The sequence below is a fragment of the Pyxicephalus adspersus genome, chromosome 5, assembly GCF_032062135.1.
Source record: "Pyxicephalus adspersus chromosome 5, UCB_Pads_2.0, whole genome shotgun sequence".
Taxonomy (NCBI): Eukaryota; Metazoa; Chordata; class Amphibia; order Anura; family Pyxicephalidae; genus Pyxicephalus; species Pyxicephalus adspersus.
Window position 1 is genome coordinate 83,814,374 of NC_092862.1, and position 19,495 is coordinate 83,833,868.

At 41.0% G+C, this 19,495-nt stretch overlaps 1 protein-coding gene across 1 annotated transcript in view; it reads left to right on the forward strand.

The window, feature by feature from the left end:
- Positions 1 to 19,495, forward strand: part of TRIO (trio Rho guanine nucleotide exchange factor) — a gene marked incomplete at its 5' end in the record, with an annotated part of 463,708 nt that overhangs the window by 189,203 nt on the left and 255,010 nt on the right. The window contains 3 exon segments of the mRNA XM_072411970.1: positions 12,728 to 12,922; positions 16,642 to 16,757; positions 17,142 to 17,208. Of these exon segments, the coding sequence (XP_072268071.1) occupies positions 12,728 to 12,922; positions 16,642 to 16,757; positions 17,142 to 17,208 (378 nt within the window).

Below are 19,495 nucleotides of genomic sequence, written 5' to 3' on the forward strand. Positions count from 1 at the left end.
GGCTTGGGCAGTGCTCAAATCTTTGTGCTGCTGCCTACCAATTTTTGAAATGATGGACGACTGCAAAATGCTGCTAAGAAGATGAAAAGCCGGGTGGAATTAGGAACTGAAAGCAAAAGTGTCCAGTCAGCCATATGCTAAGCAACCCCCCCCCCCCCCCCACAAAGGCACATTATGTATGTTGGCAGATTCCAACTTGGTTATCAATACCAAACTAGACAAATCCTCAGCCCCATAGCAGACCCCACATAGAGTAACAAACTCAATCTCACAATTATTGGCAGATATATTCTCTAGTCGACACATGGAGTGAACTCCATCCCTCATTCAAGTAATTTACGTATTACTCACCATCTCACTAGAATCAACCACATATTTATGCATCAAATTGCTTGGACCACTCCCCGGTTCTCATAGGCTGCAATTTACTGAGCCAACAATCATCAGAATATCATTGGTGATTGACGACTGAACAATGCAATTACTTTGCCACTAACTTGGGTTCGGTAGAGTCTCCAATCATGCTGTCACAGATCAGCAGCACTGCTGATCTGGTACTTGTTGTCCTCCTCATAGTGTCTGACTAGCAGCAGCTCTTCTCACCTTGATCTAGCTGCTCTGCTGGCTCTGGACTTAGGGGTGTTGCCGAGCCCTTCCTGCTAATTGATTCTCACCTGTCCTTCTAGTCCCCGCCCAGCTAGCCTGCCAGTCTCCCTATTTATGCTGGGCTCAGTCAGACACTTATTGCCCCAGCAATAGGTGTTACTACCTGAGGTCCATATCAGCATTTGGATTCCAGTCTTATTTTCCTGGTCCTGACCTTGGCTTGTCCTGACCATGCCTGTTCCCTGCCTGCCCTGTTTTCATTTTTTGAATATGCCTGTCGATTTGGTACTTTGCCTTCGGTTATCTCCATCTGTTATCTGCTACCTGCACGGGTGAGTCTGAGGGCTGCAACCTGAGTGCCGTTCGCAGCAAAGCCCAACACCCGTTGCGCGGGGTGCTCTGGTGACATAGGGCGGTACCTTAGACTCTGTGCCTCTGATATCACCTCAGCTAAACCTGCTGGTAGCACATGGTCCACCTCCTGTTCAAGTGTCTTTATCGTGACACATGCTATGGGATGCCCATGAGGCAACTATATGGGGGCAACTTATACAATTAGCTTCTTGCCAGAAGAAAGTGAGACAAAAAAAAAATGTGGATCTCACAACATAGCTAGAACAGTTTGAGGCAGGGTGGCAGGCAACACAGGATAGACAACTAGACAAACCCGTATAGCAAACCAGGGCTGAATTAAACATTTTGTTGAAAACCCAAGTTGAAAACAAGGCAGGTGGGCTAAACATTTCTATGCCAGAGCAAATAAGCCAGGTTCGATGCTGGCGAATCTGGTGAATGTTAGGCCGGTTAACCTGCATTTACTGAATGGTAGCATTACGGCTAACCCAGTCAATATTGTGAATCAGTTGCGTGGTGTACTCTCGAATCTTTACCCCCTTCTTGCTTCCAACCTTCCTTAGCTGATTCAATGTTCGAGAATCTGACCCTTCCTCTTCTAACTAGGGGAATGGCTGAGAGAATGGAGGCGGATATAACAATAGCAGAAAGAATTATGGCCATTCGGTATTGGAAAATCAATTAGACACTGAAAAAACCCCATTCCTCCCTTCTGGCACACATAATCGTGCTTCTGAAACCTGGAAAAGACAGCTTAGATGTGCATAACTACCGGCCTATATCCCTGGTAAATGTGGCTCACACAAATGTTAAACAAGCCATAAAGAATAAGAAAAAGGCATTTCAAAAATATACAAATTAAAGATGAAAACGATAAAGATTAATGGTTAAACTTGATGGACTTTTTCAACCCCACTTACTATGTAACTATGAATATAAAAATTTTAATAAAAATCTTAGCGAATAGACTAAACAGACTCCTACACTCTCTGGTCCATAAGAATCAGTTTTTAATCCATTTTACAAAACAAAAAAATTCCCAGCACAATATTGTTTTCTTGGGACTCTTTTCTCTGGGATCTCTTTTATGTCCCCACTAAATGGGGCTTCCACTCACACTTATTGTCTGGATTAAGGGCATTTTTCTCAACCCCTTAGGCAAGGATTTGGTATATGTCATACCATTTCCGACATTACCTATCCAAAGAGGTACCCATCGAGGGTATCCTCTTTCGCCTATACTTTTCATACTGGCACTAGAACCACTTGCCCAAATGATCAGGTCTAATAGCAATTTACAGGGTCTTGAAGTGAACAGTCACAATGTTCTCCCCATCTCCTTTTAGCTGGGCGCACCATCCGGCTCCTTTCAGTAACCACACGGCTGTTTTTGGGTGGTTACTGATGAGTTAGGTCACAAAACGGGCCACCACCCACCTACAATTTTTTCCTACCCAGCTTAAAAACAGTTCTAGGTTGAACACTGAATCATGTCTACAAACTTAACCTTTTTTAAGATGACGGGCTGCTCACTATTTTACATTTAATAATCTCAATCTCTAAATCCCCAAATTTGTTTACAATACTAAAATCTAAATTTTAGTTTAGTTTATTAATAAATGTATTAAATTTTGGACATCTTTCTGTGAGTTATGCCTAAGAATTATAGGTCTAAAATGTAAAATAAATTTTCATGAAAGACAAAGTACCGCTTTTATACATACAAAGTAGCTGCATCGGTGGCTCACTATCAAATATACCATATTTAGGGGTTAAAATAACTTGAAATGTATCTGAAATGTATTGATTAAACTACAACCCACTTATTATAAAGATAACGACAGAACTTACTAATTGGGAGACACTCCCGTTATCATTAATGGTTAGATGCCATCTTATAAAAATGATAAGCTTTGCCCGATTACTGTATCCTTTACAAAATCTGCCCTTTTTACTCAGATATCAAGATGTTCGTCAACTACAGTAGGCTTTCACCTCTTTTTTTGTGGAAGGGTAAAACTCCACGAATTGCCAGACGTAAATTGACTGAACCAATAACTCATTTAGATTTAAATATTCTCGATATACGGAAATATAACCCTAGTGTGTTTGATGCGTCATGTCAGAGATTGCTGGTATGACACATCTTACCATATTGACCATAGACTAGAATCACAATAGGCCCCTGGTTACCGGGTAACGGGTTGTTACATACTTCCATGAAAGCCACCCCTGGGGATATTAAAAACAATCTGCTTTTCAGAGATACACTCATAGCATGAAGAGCAGTTATGAAATTATGTAAGGTTTATCAACACATTACCCCAGCCTTTACAACCTGCCCTTGACATCCCACAAAATTCACAATTAAATGCGCTTTTGCTGAGAATGGGGGTATAAAATGTCTAGCACATCTATTAGATCAGAATCACAGACTTATGCCATTTAATATAGTGCAATTAAAATATGCTATAACTGCCACCCATCGTGTATACTATCTATAAGTAAAAAGCTACTTGTTTAGCCGCTCTCACTTTGATACATTTTTGCCTTTACCAAATACTGTTAACAGAGTAATTGGTACTTCCCCCTACACACCAATCTATTTCAGAGCTTTATCAAACACTGACCAATGGGGACCCAGACCCACTTCAAACTTACTCCAGTGTGTCCAGATAGGCAACTTTTTGGACATGCCAAAGAGACTATAGATTTTTGGGAATTTAGTTGGTCCATAGTGCACAAAATTATAATAAGTGTGGAGGGAAATGCATTACAAAATTTTATATAGGGCATAATATTCTTTCGATGTCCAGGTCAAACCAACATTACTCTGCAGATTCCCAATGGCCTGCTCTAAATGCGAAACAAATGATCTACGACAGATTGTTCGATAATTGTTAACAAAAATGTGCACGACTAGTCAACAACGCCGACGAACAAGGAATCCCGCTGGAAACAAATGACCGTCCCGGCGGATCTGATTGGGCGACGATCGTTCGTAATCTATTGTGTGTACGGTCGTTCAGTGATTGTGGATTTTTCTGTGATACACTTTCTCCTGTACGTGTCACTTCCTTCATCTTTTGAACGATTGTTCACAAACGATCATTCAAATTATCATATCTAGTGTGTACATTATTGGTGGATTATATTTGAACAGTCCTTTTGTTACAGCATGTACAGAATTGTGCACAATACGATCGTTCAAAATAATCGGGAATAATCGTTGATTGTTCGTTTTCAAACGATAATTATTGCACGTGTGTACCTAGTCTTATATTATGGTTTATGTTCTTACCCAAATATATACAGATTTTCTGGTTTCAGGTATTTGCTTATATTTATAAATATTGGGCCAAACACACCTCTTTGTTCCCCACATAGCTGTTTTTCATGTTCTACCTCACACTTTAGCTACTCCCATCGACAATAAAAACAAATTGTCAATATCCAGATGAGACAATCTCTGTTTTCCTGCAGCCAGGAAGTGTAAATTGAAGAACTAGCTATCTAATATAACGAATATTCAGCAACTTACTCAGTTGCTTCAATCACTCATGATTATTGACCAAATAGAAGGGATCAAACATCCTGATGCACATCCCCAGAAATTTTTTAACATTTAGATGCCCGATTTGAAAGTTACACTTTCTCTAACTCAATTAAGTGTGGTCTTTGACATTTTTTGCCATACACCCTGCTATGATCTCGGCTTTGGGAAGCACTTAGAAGGGTTTGTGGTGTTTGAGCAATTAAACGCAAGATTTTCTTGACTTTTTTAATTTGTAATTCCATGTAATTATCCTATCCGACGCAGTTTCAACAATGTTATGTTGAAGATCAATTGTACTTTAGTTTTGTTGTATATTTTTATTTGGCTAAGGCATTGTAACTTGTTCTCTCTTTCCCCATTTTATTTACCTTCCGGTCCTAACTTTATTATTTTCTGGAAAATGCCCCCTGATTGTGGGTATTTGCCACCTCTAATTACCCCATAAAAAATGTTACATTTACCACAGAGGAAACACTTGCACTGTTCAAGATGGCTTGTTTATTGATATTGTATTTTGTCACAATTGTTACAATTTACATGACAGCCACTAGGTATTGCAATGTTATTCCTGCAAATAAGAAATGCTCAATACTATTTTGCTTAGTCATGACTAGTGTTGTTATTCGAATTCGGGTCGTCCTAATGTTTGACCCGAATATGACCGTTATTGGCCTATATAGGGCCAGGGTGTGCCTGCATTTACCACTCCTGACAGAGATTTGCTAGCATCACCACCTTTCTGTGCTACTTGGCTTGCTTTTTCAAAGTGAAAAAAGTGCTTTATTTTGTTAGACTGTGTCACACTCACACTATTAGTCAGATTTTTGGATTGTACTGTATTGGTGCAGTCCTGAAATCTACTGTACTCAGATATGTAAAGTGTTCCACTGTTAGCTAGATAGATAGATATATACATAGATAGATACAATGATAGATAGATAAGTATTCAGTCAGTGTGTTACATAAACGCAGCCAGAGGCAGGGTCTCCTCGCTGACTGTGTGCACAGTATCACACTTGTACTGAGAGACAGACACACAGACGCAGTGTATACTGCAGTATATAGTTTGTATACTGTGCTGCATATTACAAGCGTCACCACTGAAGCAAAGTGCTGCATACAACACACACAGCGCACTTGCATTTTTTGTGTCAATCCCCCCCTCCCCCCAATAAAAAAATCCACTTACTGTACAAATTGACATAAACATATAGCAAAGTATTTTGAAGGGTATCAAGCCACAAAAAAAAATTCTACAATGTCTGGCCAAAGAGGAATGGGCAGCTTTGGCAGGGGTGGCAAGCAAAGCAGTATGAGTTGGTTTTTAGCTGCAGACCCAAGAACAAGAAGCGCTGCTGTTGGTGGTGGGTGTCTATTATTGCCACACCATGAACAAGACGTAGTGGAGTACATGACCCAGCCGGGGTCAAGTGATTCTACCCCCTCTTCATCCCAGTCCCAGACACAGGCCCTACAGGTGTCCCAAACAATCCATGATACACCTGTTCCTCCTAGTTCTTCATCAGCGGCTGGAAAGTCACGTGTACAGCAAGATGTAGAGGAGTCTGAACGAGGTGTTGGAGAGGTGGACCTACAAGCATTCCTTCACAATGCTCAGTTGTTTCAGTCATCTGAGGAAGAGAGTCAGTTCACAGGCTTCCCCCCCCCCCCACTTACTTTTCACCAGAACACTCTGAGCCAGACGGGCCAATTCAAACTGGCTCCAAAAGGCCGCTGCTTCTTTCGGCACATATAGGGAAACTGTCTCTGATGATGATGATGATGACCCTTAAAGGGGGAGAGGGAGGAAGAGGGTAAAAGCTGCCCACACTCTGCATTCTTCAAGTACCAGTGAGGCAAGTCATAGACGTAAATCGTTGGAAGCTGTCACCACAGCTATGCCTCAACCACCGCAGACCGCCACCACGAGCACCAGCTCCAGAGCACCTTTCGTCCCAGTTAGATATTCGCCAGTGTGGGCATTTTTTAATGTCCATAGTGATGACAACACTATGGTCATCTGTAAACTGTGTGCTCAACACTTGAAACGAGTCAAAAACCTAAACAAACTTGGAACAAGTTGCATGAGCACTCATTTAAAAAGCCACCACCCAGTAACCTGGCGGGAACACCTGGTCAAAGCACAGAGCTCTGTGCAACCACCTCCGCCCAAGAAGCAAGCTCAAACTGCTCGATCTTCCTCCGCTGCCATTCCTCCTTCTGCCGCCAAAGTTACCCGTGCTGCTGCCAGCAATTTGAGTGGGGCATGTAGCCGAGGATTACATTTTTCAGGCTCCACCAGCGGTGAGCAGGAGCTCCAACGCAGATCGGCTGCTGTTTGTCACATTGCTAGCAGTGAAAACCAGGCATCATTGCCATCCCCCACAACTTCTACCCCATCGTCCAATCTTTCTGTGGTTAGCATTAGCAGCATCCAACCTTCCATCCCCCAGATGCTGAAGCGCAAGAGGAAATAATGGCCCAAATGACCCCAAAACAAAGCTAATCAATGCAGCAGTTGCACAGCTGATTGCATTAGAGCTCCTCCCTTACTGGCTGGTGGACTCCAATGCGTTCCGTTACGCATTCCTGTAATGCCTAAGGGACAGTATTTTGCAGAAACACGTGCAGAGCAATGTGTTCATGACCCTGCAGCACTCAGTTTCTGGCAAGGTGCACCTGACAACCGACAGTTGGTCGAGCAAGCATGGAGTGGGAAGATTTATTTTTTATACAGCTCACTGGGTCTGCATACCTACCTCCGCCCAGAGCACATCGCCATGCAATTTCCTCCTCAACCTCCACTTCCACCTCATCCTTTGACTCTTGTGCCTCAACCTCTTCCTCCAGGGACACTTTGCCGTGGAGACCCAGCACCTCCCATTCGGCAGCATCTGTTCACCGCCAGCAACAACCTGCAGTTTGCTATTTCGGTGCGCAATTCAGACGTTGCCGCGCAGTCCTGAAGTTGCGAAGCCTGGGTTCCCTAAGCCACACGGGCACAGCCATTCTAAGTGCCTTACGGGAGCAGGAGGACAAATGGCTAACTCCCAACAGACTTCAGCCAGGCAAGGTCGTGTGTGACAACGGGGCCAATCTGCTGGCAGCCCTGCATTGTGGCAAACTCACACACGTACCTTGCCTGTCTCACGTCATGAACCTGATAGTACAGCGCTTCCCTAGGAATTACCCAGGCCTCCAGCCGCTGTTGCTGAAGGCCAGAAAGTTGTCACCGCATTTCCGCCGGTCGTACACAGCCAGTTCCAGATTGGTGGATTTACAGCGAAATCTTAACCTGCCAGTGCATCGGTTAAATTGTGATGTGGCCACACGTTGGAAATCCACCTTTTACATAATGCAGCAGCTGGCTGAACAACAGAAAGCAGTGGTGGATTACGTGGCAGAGTCTGTTCGTTTCAGACATATACCTTCACTACCTTTCTTCAGCCCTGCGGAGTGGCTGCAAAGGGGAAGAAGGGGCAGAGGTAGGATATTGAGGGTACATGGCATCCATCCACCCAAACACAGGGTGGCATGTTCCGTGGATGGCAAGACCAGGCGGAGGAGGAGGAGGACGACCCTGTGCTGCTGTTCGACCCCCAGGAGTGTGGGTCCACAATTACCTCAGCTGTGGCTAGTTTGAGCCACATGACTATTGGATTGCTACATTACTGGATCCATGTTACAAGCCTGAGATAAAACAACTGATCTTGCTCCAATACAGAGGACCTAAAATGCAGCACTACCAAGCAGTGCTTGTAAGGGACTTGTGCTCATCCTTTTTGGCTGCCTGCAGCAGCAGCACCAGGGATCTCTATGGCAGTTCCACCAGCCATGGGAGCCAAACAACTGCTTTAAGCGGCATGGGTGGCAGCAGCAGTAGAGGTCGTCTAAGCCAAACTATGCAGGCTTTTTTTTTAGCGGAAGCAAGCTGCGAACGTGCAGCAATTGCCAATGAAACTCAGCAGCGGTACTCAGTCATGGTGCAGGAATACCTGAGCTCTGCATGGGACACTAGCAACCTGCAAAGCCAGGACCCACTGGGCTACTGGGTATCCAAGCTTGAGCAGTGGCCAGAGCTGGCAGAACATGCCATTCAGGTCCTTGCCTGCCCAGCCGCAAGTGTGTTATCTGAAAGAGCGTTCAGTGCAGCTGGGGGCGTACTGAGTGACAAGTGCATTCGGCTCTCCGCAGAAAACGTCGACCAAATCACTTTTCTTGAAATGAATAAGGCTTGGATTGGCAATGCAGATATTTAATTCTGATACCACTTGCTATCTATAAAAATAAACGGCAACATTTCTGTTTTTCTATAAAAAAAAATACAGATATTTAATTCAGGCTACAACTTGCTATCTATTAAAAAAGCCATAAAAATGTATGTATTTCTCTCCAAAAAATGCAGCAGTTTAATTATGATTCATAATTAAATATCAGTAGTTTTAGGGAGAAATACAGATTTTTTTTATGGCTTTTTAGATGGATAGCAAGTGGGATTAGAATTCAATACCTGTATTTTTTTTACAGAAATAAAGAAAAATTTATGGATTTTTGGATAGATACTAAGTGCTGTAAGAATGAAATATCTGTATTTTTTATGGATAAATATAGAAAAATTTCTGGCTTTTGTGATGTATTACAAGAGGTATAATTTAGGATACCTCTTGCAATCTATCACAAGAAACCTAAAATTGTCTGTATTTCTGTAAAAAAAAAATACAAATATTTCAATTATGATAGCACTTGGTATCTATCCTAAAACCCATAAAAATTCAGTATTTCCCTCCAAAAAATACATGTAATTCATTCTGATCCCACTTTGCTATATATCTCCAAAGCCATAAAAATGTCAAAAATCTAGATATTTAATTCTGATAGCATTTGGTATCGATCCAAAAGACCATAAAAAATTCTATATTTCTCTACAGAAAAAACAGATCTTTAGTTCTGATCCCACTTTGCTATTTATCCCTAAAACCAAAAAAATTGATGTATTACTCTACAAACAATACTGATATTTAATTCTGATAGCACTTGGTAGTTGGTATCTATCCAAAAGGCCATAAACAATATATTTTTTTCTCCCAAAAAATACAGATATTGTACTCTGATAGCACTTGGTATGTATCCTAAAACCCATAAAAATGTATGTATTTATGTGAAACAAATACAGATATTTACCTGTGATAGCACTTGCTAGATATCCCCGTGGATTCCGCCAAGTCCGTTCCCTTTTATGTGGTTGCACTAGATATTAGGTATGGAAAGTGTGATTTTTGTTAATCCATTCATGTCTCAATTAGCTACAGCTTCTACACTGTCCATAGAGGTGATGGCCTCAACCTCCAATGCGGTCCACGCTCCGTCACAGGGCCCACCGCCTCCTACTGCCTGTTAATGCTGCCGCCTTCCCAGTACCCAACTCTAAATGCAAGATACTAATACCATCCACACTTTGTCTCAGAGCCCACTACCTCCTCCTCCTGCTGTAAATGATGCTGCCGCCTGCCCAGTACTTGACTTTATATACAAGATGCTAATGCCATCCACACTTCGTCTCAGGGCCCATCGCCTTCGAATCATGCTGTTACTGCTACTGCCTGCCTGGTACCCGACTCTAGATACCAATTACTAATGTCGTCCACACTCTGTCTCAGAGCCCACCGCCTCCTCCTCATCCTCCTCCTCTTCCTGTAACTGATGCTGCCACCTGCCCAGTACCCGACTGTAGATGCCAGTTACTAATGCCGTCCACACTTCGTCTCAGGGCCCACCGCCTCCTTCTGTTGTTACTGATGCTGCCGCCTGTCCAGTACCCAGCTCTAGATGCCAGACTGGACTCAAGCTCAACAGGATTTTCTTTCCCCACTGATTCCGCCAAGCCCTGTTTCCTTTCATGTGCTTTCCCTCTATAGCAGGCCCTGAGACAGAGTGTAGAAGGCATTAGTAACTGTCATCTAAAGCTCGGTGTAGTGCAACTTTAATGACACCCCAAAGTGTTTAATCTGAAATTTGTGATTGAATGTAGAAGGCCACGTCTTCTGCTTCATCCATCGGTACTCGCTTTATCGGACTGAATTTCTGTGTGTTACCCCAGAACTGGGAAGTGGGACAGCAGTCCCTCTGTATAAGTTGGGGTGGATGAGATGGGAGACACCAGTATATTTACCGGGAACAGAGAGGTCCTGGATGACCACATCGAGCCATGAAGTTATTGAGCTCAGCAGATGTCCGAAAACTTCTCCACAACAAGTATGTGGCCGTCCTGGGACACTCAATTCAAAGATCCGTCAACAAGGATCTTGTGAAAATACTGCAGAATGATGAGTTTCGGACTGAGAAGCAGCTGAAAGGGAAGGGTCAGATGTCATTTGCAAACGACACGTTGGGGGACCTCTGGGTGAAATGCACAATGGCATAATTTACCGCCAAGTGCGTCATTACAGAACTGACCACCACCTTGTACGGTTCTATTTCCTGACCCGTGTTTCTTCGGAGTACATAGAGAGCGTGCTGGCCAACTTCCAACATGGACCTCAGCCCGACGTTGCCATCATCAACTCGTGTATATAGGATGTTATCAGGTATCATGAGAAATCACTGCAAATGTACAAAACCAACCTGGACCACCTTTTTATTTGTCTCACCGTGGTGCTGAGCCCCAAATGTCTGGTGATATGCAACATGTCCATGTCTGTTGGATTCAAAGCTGCTGAAATGCTTGAGTACCCAATTCCTAATGTTCGCTGGGAATTTGTACAGCGCCACACTAGCAGATTTGCACCAATTGGATGTGATTGACATGCACTTCCACTTACTCTTCGAGCTGCGCTCCAGGGTTAAAGATGCCGCCCACTCGAATCAGCTGGCTCATCGGAAGTATACCTGCATCCTGATGGCTCATATTGATTAAGCCTGGGGCGTGCAGCAGGAACATCAGGAAGAGGAGGCGGTGGGCTCTGAGACGGAGTGTGGACAGCATTGGTAACTGGCATCTAGAGCTGGGTACTGCGTAGGCAGCAGCAGTAACAGCATGAGGAGAAGGCGGTGGGCCCTAAGACGGAGCAAGGAGGGCATTAGAGGTTGAGGCCATCACCTATATGGACAGTGTTGAAGCTGTAACTATTGGAGACATGAATGGATGAATGAGATTCCAGTCTGTCCCTAACTACTATGTAGCGAAACCACATGAAAGGGAACAGGCTTGGCGGAATCAGCGGGGAAAGAAGACCCTGTTGAGCTTAAGTCTAGTCTGGCATCTAGAGCTGGGTAGTGGGCAGGCGGCAGCAGTAAGAGCAGGAGGGGTAACACAGCCAACCACACTTTGTCTCAGGGCCCACCGCCACTGTAGGGACAGTGGGAATCTCATTCATCCCAATAGCTACACCTTCTACACTGTCAATAAGGGATGATGGCCTCAAGCTGTAATGCCCTCCATGCTCTGTCTCAGGGCCCACTGCTTCCTCCTCCTGCTGCTGTTGCTGCTGCCGCCGCCGCCTGCCCAATGCCCAGCTCTAGATGCCAGACTAGACTCAAGCTCAACAGGGTGTTCTTTCCCCGCTGATTCCGCCAAGCCCATTCCGTTTCCATTTTTGAAAGAAACACCAGTGCCACAGCTGGGTTTACAAGCTCCCCTAACTATTACATAGATTGTCTTAAAAGTCAAGGCCGATTTATTCTGATCCTAACAAGTCAGTAAGTAATCCACAAACGTGCTATTATTTTATGACTCGCTTTTGACTCTTTGGTCACAGACATAAGTCATGTATTATTATTATTATTATTATTATTATTATTATTATTAATAATAATATAGCATTTTAAAGCTGTGCATATGATGTGGTTAAAGGAAAAAAAGTAATTTAGTAGATCATTGGATGAGCAAAGCGAGCTACTAGGTGATTTATTGACTTGATTAGCAACACTAGGAATTTGCTGGTTGAACTAATTATTTCTACTTTCTTTGTCTATTTAAAATTTTCAATTGAGAGTTTGCATAAATATACGTATTCTAATATTTCGTAGATGTTTGTTGTGTTTGTGTAGGAAAAGTAATACATTTTCCTGCAACTTTTCAGTTCTCTAAAAATAGACTAGTTGATTGATTACTTTAGGGGGGACTTTTTTTATTTTAAATTATGCATTACGTATTATGCTATAATAATTTTATTTTTACAGTGATAACAGTGATTTCCTCTGTTCTTTTAACAGCAAACTAGAGAGAGGGTAAAATTGTTAATACAGTTGGCTGATGGTTTTTGTGAAAAAGGACATGCACATTCTTCAGAAATTAAGAAATGCATCACAGCGGTGGACAAAAGGTATAGAGATTTCTCTCTGCGTATGGAAAAATATCGTACATCACTGGAAAAGGCTCTTGGAATTTATTCAGATTCCAACAAGTCGGTAAGTGAGGCAGTTACAACGAATGTTATAATTCTATGTGTAATGCAAAGCGTTTTTGCTTCATTTTCAAGATCTAAGCTGTTACTGAACACCCACAAATGCTATTATTTTATCACAGACATTTAGAGACTTTTTTTCACAGACATGAATTATCAGTTAAGATTTACAATGTAATATGATCTGTTCATCCTGCCATACTTAGTTTTGTAACACCTATCATCTTCAGACCTTGTCTGAGACTGTGGATTCAAAAATGGATTTCATGCCACTTGCTATTGTGATGCTAGTGGGGTCATCATACTTTTTCTCAAAAAAAAAAAAAAAAAAAAAGTGATACTTTTTCTATAGATAGGTAGAAAAGTTTTCTCTCTAGTGGACCTTTTTTTTTAAAGTGTGTTTTTAGTTAGATTTTCCTATAATAATGACAACAAATACAACAACAAACAGTAACCCGAAAAGGTAACATAACATATGAAAAAAAAATAAATAAAAAAAAATAGTTAATATTCAACTTACATAAGCCATAACCGCATTGTTTGTAACAAAACAGGATGGGGTAAGGGGACAGGATAGGTGGGAGGGGGGGAAGGCAGAAGTAGGAGCCTAGGTATGGCATTGCCTGAAGGATACAAATACAGTTAGGTCCATAAATATTTGGACAGAGACAACTTTTTTCTAATTTTGGTTCTGTGCATTACTACAATTCATTTTGAATGAAACAACTCAGATGCAGTTGAACTGCAGACATTCAGCTTTAATTCAGTGGGTAAAAAATAAAAGATGTGTGAGGAACTGAAGCCTTTTTTTTTTTTACACACTTTTTTTATCACTTCATTTTAGGGGCTCAAAAGTAATTGGACAATTGACTCAAAAGCTATTTCTTGGGTTGGTGTGGGCAATTCCTACGTTATGTCATTATCATTTAAGAAGATAAAATGCCTGGAGTTGATTAGGTGGTGGTGGAGGGGTTGCTTGTATGTGAAATAATTTGCCGTGAATAGACAACATGCAGTCAAAGGAGCTCTCCATGCAGGTGAAACAAGCCATCCTTAAGCTGCAAAAACAGAAAAAAAAATCTACAATATTAGGAGTGGCACTTTGGTACATCATGAGAAAGAAACAAAGCACTGGTGAACTCAGCAATCCCAAAAGACCTGGACGTCCACGAAAGACAACAGTGGTTGATGATTGCAGAATCATTTCCATGGTGAAGAGAAACCCCTTCACAACAGCCAACCAAGTGAACAACACTCTCGAGGAAGTAGGCGCATCGATATCCAAGTCTACCATAAAGAGAAGACTGCATGAAAGTAAATACAGAGGGTGCACTGGGTGCACAAGGTGCAAGCCACTCATAAGCCTCAAGAATAGAGGAGCTAGATTGGACTTTGCTCAAAAACATCTAAAAAAAGCCAGCACAGTTCTGGAAAAACATTCTTTAGACAGATGAAACCAAGACCAACCTTTACCAGAATGATGGCAAGAAAATAGTATGGAGAAGGCGTGGAACAGCTCATGATCCAAAGCATACCACATCGTCTGTAAAACATGGCAGAGGCAGTGTGATGGCATGGGCTTGCATGGCTGCCAGTGGCACTGGGACACTAGTATTTAACAGTGATGTGACACAGGACAGAAGCAGCCAAATTAATTCTGAGGTGTTCAGAGACATACTCTCTGCTTAAATCCAGCTAAATGCAGTGGAATTGATTGGGAGGCGTTTCATAATACAGATGGACAATGACCCAAAACATACAGTCAAAGCAACCCAGGAGTTTACTAAAGCAAAGAAGTGGAATATTCTTGAATGGCAAGTCAGTCACCTGATCTGAACCCAATTGAGCATGCATTTCACTTGTTGAAGACTAAACATCTGACAGAAAGGCCCACAAACAAACTGCAACTGAAAGCCGCTGCAGTAAAGGCCTGGCAGAGCACTAAAAAGGAGGGAACCCAGCATCTGGTGATGTCCATGAGTTCAAGACTACAGGCTGTCATTGCCAGCAAAGGGTTTTCAACCAAGTATTAGAAATGAATATTTTATTTACAGCTTTTTAATTTGTCCATTTACTTTTGAGCCCCTGATATGAAGTAATTGTGTAAAAAAAAGGTTTTTGTTCCTCACATTTTTATGCAATCTTTTTGTTCAACCCACTGAATTAAAGCTAAAAGTCTGCAGTTAAACTGCATCTGAGTTGTTTCATTTAAAATGAATTGTAATGTATAGAACCAAAATTAGAAAAAATATTTATGGACCTAACTGTATGTATCAGTTAGGTGGTAGATCCTCCCTAATGAGAGGAAATTGTATATTGCTGAAATATATTGGTAGGTGATAACAAAAAAGAGTCCCAAGGTGCCCAAATTGCTGTAAACTTTTGACCTCATTTGGTCATGTAGTCGAGCTGTAAGGTTTTCCATTAACTGGACATAATTCGAACATTTAAACCTGGGGGGGGGGGTTGATTTTCAGTGTCTCGAATTGAGGCATTTGGCTGCTGTAAAGACATGGGGAACCAATTTTTTTTTTAGTAAACTTAGAAAACCTATCTATGGGCAGGCTCAGCAAGTGTGTGGCCACATCTAGGATTGTCAGAATCTCCACTAATGCCTCGAGTAAGTCATTTACCAATTTCCAATAGGGAAGTAAGATTACGCACTTCTAAAATATGTGATACAGTGTACCAGACTCCTCTCAACATCTCAAACATCTGTCACTGGTGGCAGGTAAATTGCATGTAGTCTATCATGTGTGAGGTACCATTATCATTTTCTTTACATACACTCCTCCAAAAATTCTATTTTGTTTCTTGTGGTAAAATTGCTTTTTTACTCACATTGTAAGAAAATTATTATCATTGAGGTAGTATAAAATAAAATGAATATTAATTCTTTATTAAAATCTCAGTTGTAAGTTATGAGGCAGTCATCGGCATAGGAATAAACACATAAAAGCTATATTGTGTACAGACATACAGAAAAAAAGTTGTTTAACAAATATACATATACTACATACCAGATAATAAAGACGTATTTCATGCAGAAAAAAAAAAACAGTTGCCAACTTTTATAATTTTCTCCTCTGGCCTATGCACTTCACTGTGTCCCTTCTGATTGGTTCACACATCTCTGTAGGCTTTCACAAGCTTTTTAGGCTTTTACAGGCGTTTGTTTAGAAGTTCCATGTAGCTTCCAGGGTTGTTTGGCCTTTCAAAGTCTCTATAGACTTGCAAACGCCTATATAAGTCTGTAAAGGCTTTTGCCTGAAAACGATCCTGAAAGTCTAGCTGTGCAGAGTAGGCTTCTGGGAGCGTTCAACCAGCACATTTTTCGGGATCAGGTCTGAACATAACCTTAGGCTATGTTCAGAGCTCTGTTTTTTCATATTTCAGTAGGCTTTTTTTACAGCCTGTCTGGCAAAAGCCTTGAAAAAAATAGTTACAATAAATCGGTCTGTTTTTAGGGTAGGCGTTTGGCGTTTACAAGCCTTTAAAAGTTCCACGTAGCTTCTAGGGTCGTTTTTTTCCATCTACACTTTTCCATAGACCTGTATTCAACAGCTCATAAATGCTTGAGTAGGCCTTTGTGTTTGCAGCGGGCATATAAGAGATAAAAACATTCTCATTATTTAATAGACAAACCTCATATTTATGAACAGTTGATATATCATTTAGTCAACACCATGTTTTTAATTTAAGGGATTTACTTTTTTCTTCCAGAGTAAGAGTTTGCAGTTGGATATCTTTCCTGGTGGCACACCAGGGTGTGAAGTAAAGCTTCGTGAAGCAACACATGAACTTAATGAGGAAAAGAGAAAATCTGCTCGTAGGAAAGAGTAAGTGCATTTTAAAAAACAAATTTTCAATAAAGAGGTCAAATTCTATGTAGCTTTTTTTTCCATTATTAAAGACTTTCATTTATTACAAGTGGGGAAAAAAAGCTGTAAATCTTTTTGGCCCTTTTTTTTTTATAATAGACATTGGAACAGCTAGAATTTTATTGTTATTTTTCTGTTTCCGTCCATATTTTTGCACACATTGTTACAGCCTGCAGAGACCGCTGCAAATACGATGTTGTTCATGTTTTTTAATGTTACCAAGATATTAATAATAAATGTACACAAATGCAGACACATTTAGATACATGTTGTTCAAAATGTGTTAATAAATAGAGATATTTTGTATACATGTATATATTGTAATTTTTTTTTTTTTTTAAGGTATATCATGGCTGAGTTGATTCAAACGGAAAAGACGTATGTAAGAGATCTGCGAGAATGTTTGGATGTAAGTTCCATATATATTGTTTAAAAATCTTACCTATTATGTATTTGTTGAAGAAAAAGTCAATAGGTTTAAAATGTACAGTTGAAAGAAAATGTATGTAAAATTTGTGATTAACTAGATTTTATTTTTGGGATTACTACTGTAAGGGCAGGTTCGCGCCAGTCTTTTTAATGTGAGATTTCTTGTAACTCCCTCGCCTGGCACCTTGCCCACCACCTAGAGCATTTACCTTGTAGCACTAGTACTACCGGTAGTACCGCTCACTGCAGCCCCAGTTTATTCCTTATGAGGGCTGCCACAGGGAGAGGCCACATTTAGTGTCTCTCCAAGGAGGACGGGAGCCATGCAGGAAAACTTGTTCCCGTCATTGCCTGAACCTGCCCTTATAGGGGTTTTCTATTTTTTTTTCTCATTAATCTTAAAGCATCTATATTCTTTATGTTCTCCACATACCAGGATTCAAAAGACAATGAGGGCTAGCAATGTGGGCCAATCAGATAATCACAATAAAAATTTTTTAGATGTCAAACCTGCATGTTACAACACTATAATTTATAGCTATTTACCCAATGATTTTCTCATAAAGCACACTGTACAAAATACTCTTTGATGATGTTTCAACTGATAACTATACCTTTGATTAACTAATATCTTTAGCAATGTTAGGTTAAGTCAAGTTAATTGGCTGCCCCCAAAAAATTGACCTTAGACTGTATTAAAGACATATTACTGAGGTAGGGATATTAGATTGTAAACCCCTTTGAGGGACAGCTGGTGACATGAGTATAGACATTGTAAAGCACTGTATAATATGTCAGTGCTATATAAATTCTGTGTAATATTATTAATGACATTATTCCTGCCTAAGTATTTCTCTGCTGATCAAAAAACATCTCTTTGTGTTATAATGGTGGTTGATCTACAGCAGTGGAGAGCCTGGTGAGGCTGCGTGCGGTAGTGTAGCAGAGGCACTTTATTGTCAGCTAACACAGGAATTTAGGAGTGTACTGGATTTCAGACAGATCAGCTACTTTGCACTTTTGTACACACCAACCAATTTCTATGCTGTCTTGACCGTTCTTTTGCTGTTTTATAGTCATTCAGTGGAAGTTTGAAAACAAACCCATGTCGAACAGCGACTGTAAAAAAAATTAAATTCAAGCACACACTTTTTTAATAGGTTGATATAGTCTAATCAAATTTTGTTTTTCTAAACCTGTTTACTGTGGCCAGAGTGGCTCTGTTAGAACACACGGGAGAGGAAGGCAGTGAACAAGCAAGTAAATCACTATTCAGGCTAATTGCTATTGCTGACAGGAGGAATGGTAAATGTTTGGAGTATAGATAAAGCTATATATTAAGCAACCGATTGTTTTGAGTATTTTATTTGGAAAATAAAGTGCTCGTTATTACTGATTTTCTTCAATTGTTGTTGAATTTTGAGTTGAGCTGCCTAAAAAGTCCCACATAGAGTATTGTGTTATATTGCTGTTATATTTTTGGAATGTGGCAGTATTTATAATTAAAACACCAATCGGGAAGACACATTGTTCTTTGTCGAAGAAATTACTTAACTGTTCCTTCTCTGCTCCTAAAGGTCTTTGGATCCTTTATCCCTTTCTGGTGGTCGGTTCAAAAATGTGAGCTTCATCCTTAAAGAGGACACGTGCTTTTCTTGCCTGAACAATGCGGTTGTCTATTTTTATGTTTGGCCCCTTTTCCAAGAATCTGACGGACGGGAAATTTAAATCTCTTGCCGGTTTCAAATACTTAGTCACTGGTTCCCTTTTTTCAGGTCCTCTGATATCACATGAAAGGGCCATAAGGTCCAGATTTTTTTTGGCAGGATCTGATCAATATAAATATACAACAACATCTTTAGGAATTGATAGAACAGATGGTGCAGGAGCACAATACTAGTATAATGCTGCCTGAGAAAAACAACTGTTTGGTGTTTTGCCCCAGCCCTTAGGGGCACATTTGAGCATCTAGGACCCTTTTTTTTTTAGCTTTCCTTTAATAGGGACTGACTATATGAATATACCTTGAGGGAATATCACCACAGTCTTTCAAATCTAAGTATTTTTATGCAAGAAATCTTTATCTGTGCAAAAGTATGCCTTTTATTCATGTGAGGAAACTTGTGCCCTGAAAACAGCCACCTTGGCAGGGTAAAATGTTGACGCCCACAACTAATTACCCTTTGTCATGAAGGTTTGCCCCACCTACATATCTTGAGAGTAGGTGAAGGGGTTTTGGACTTCAGATTTTGACAATTACATGGAAA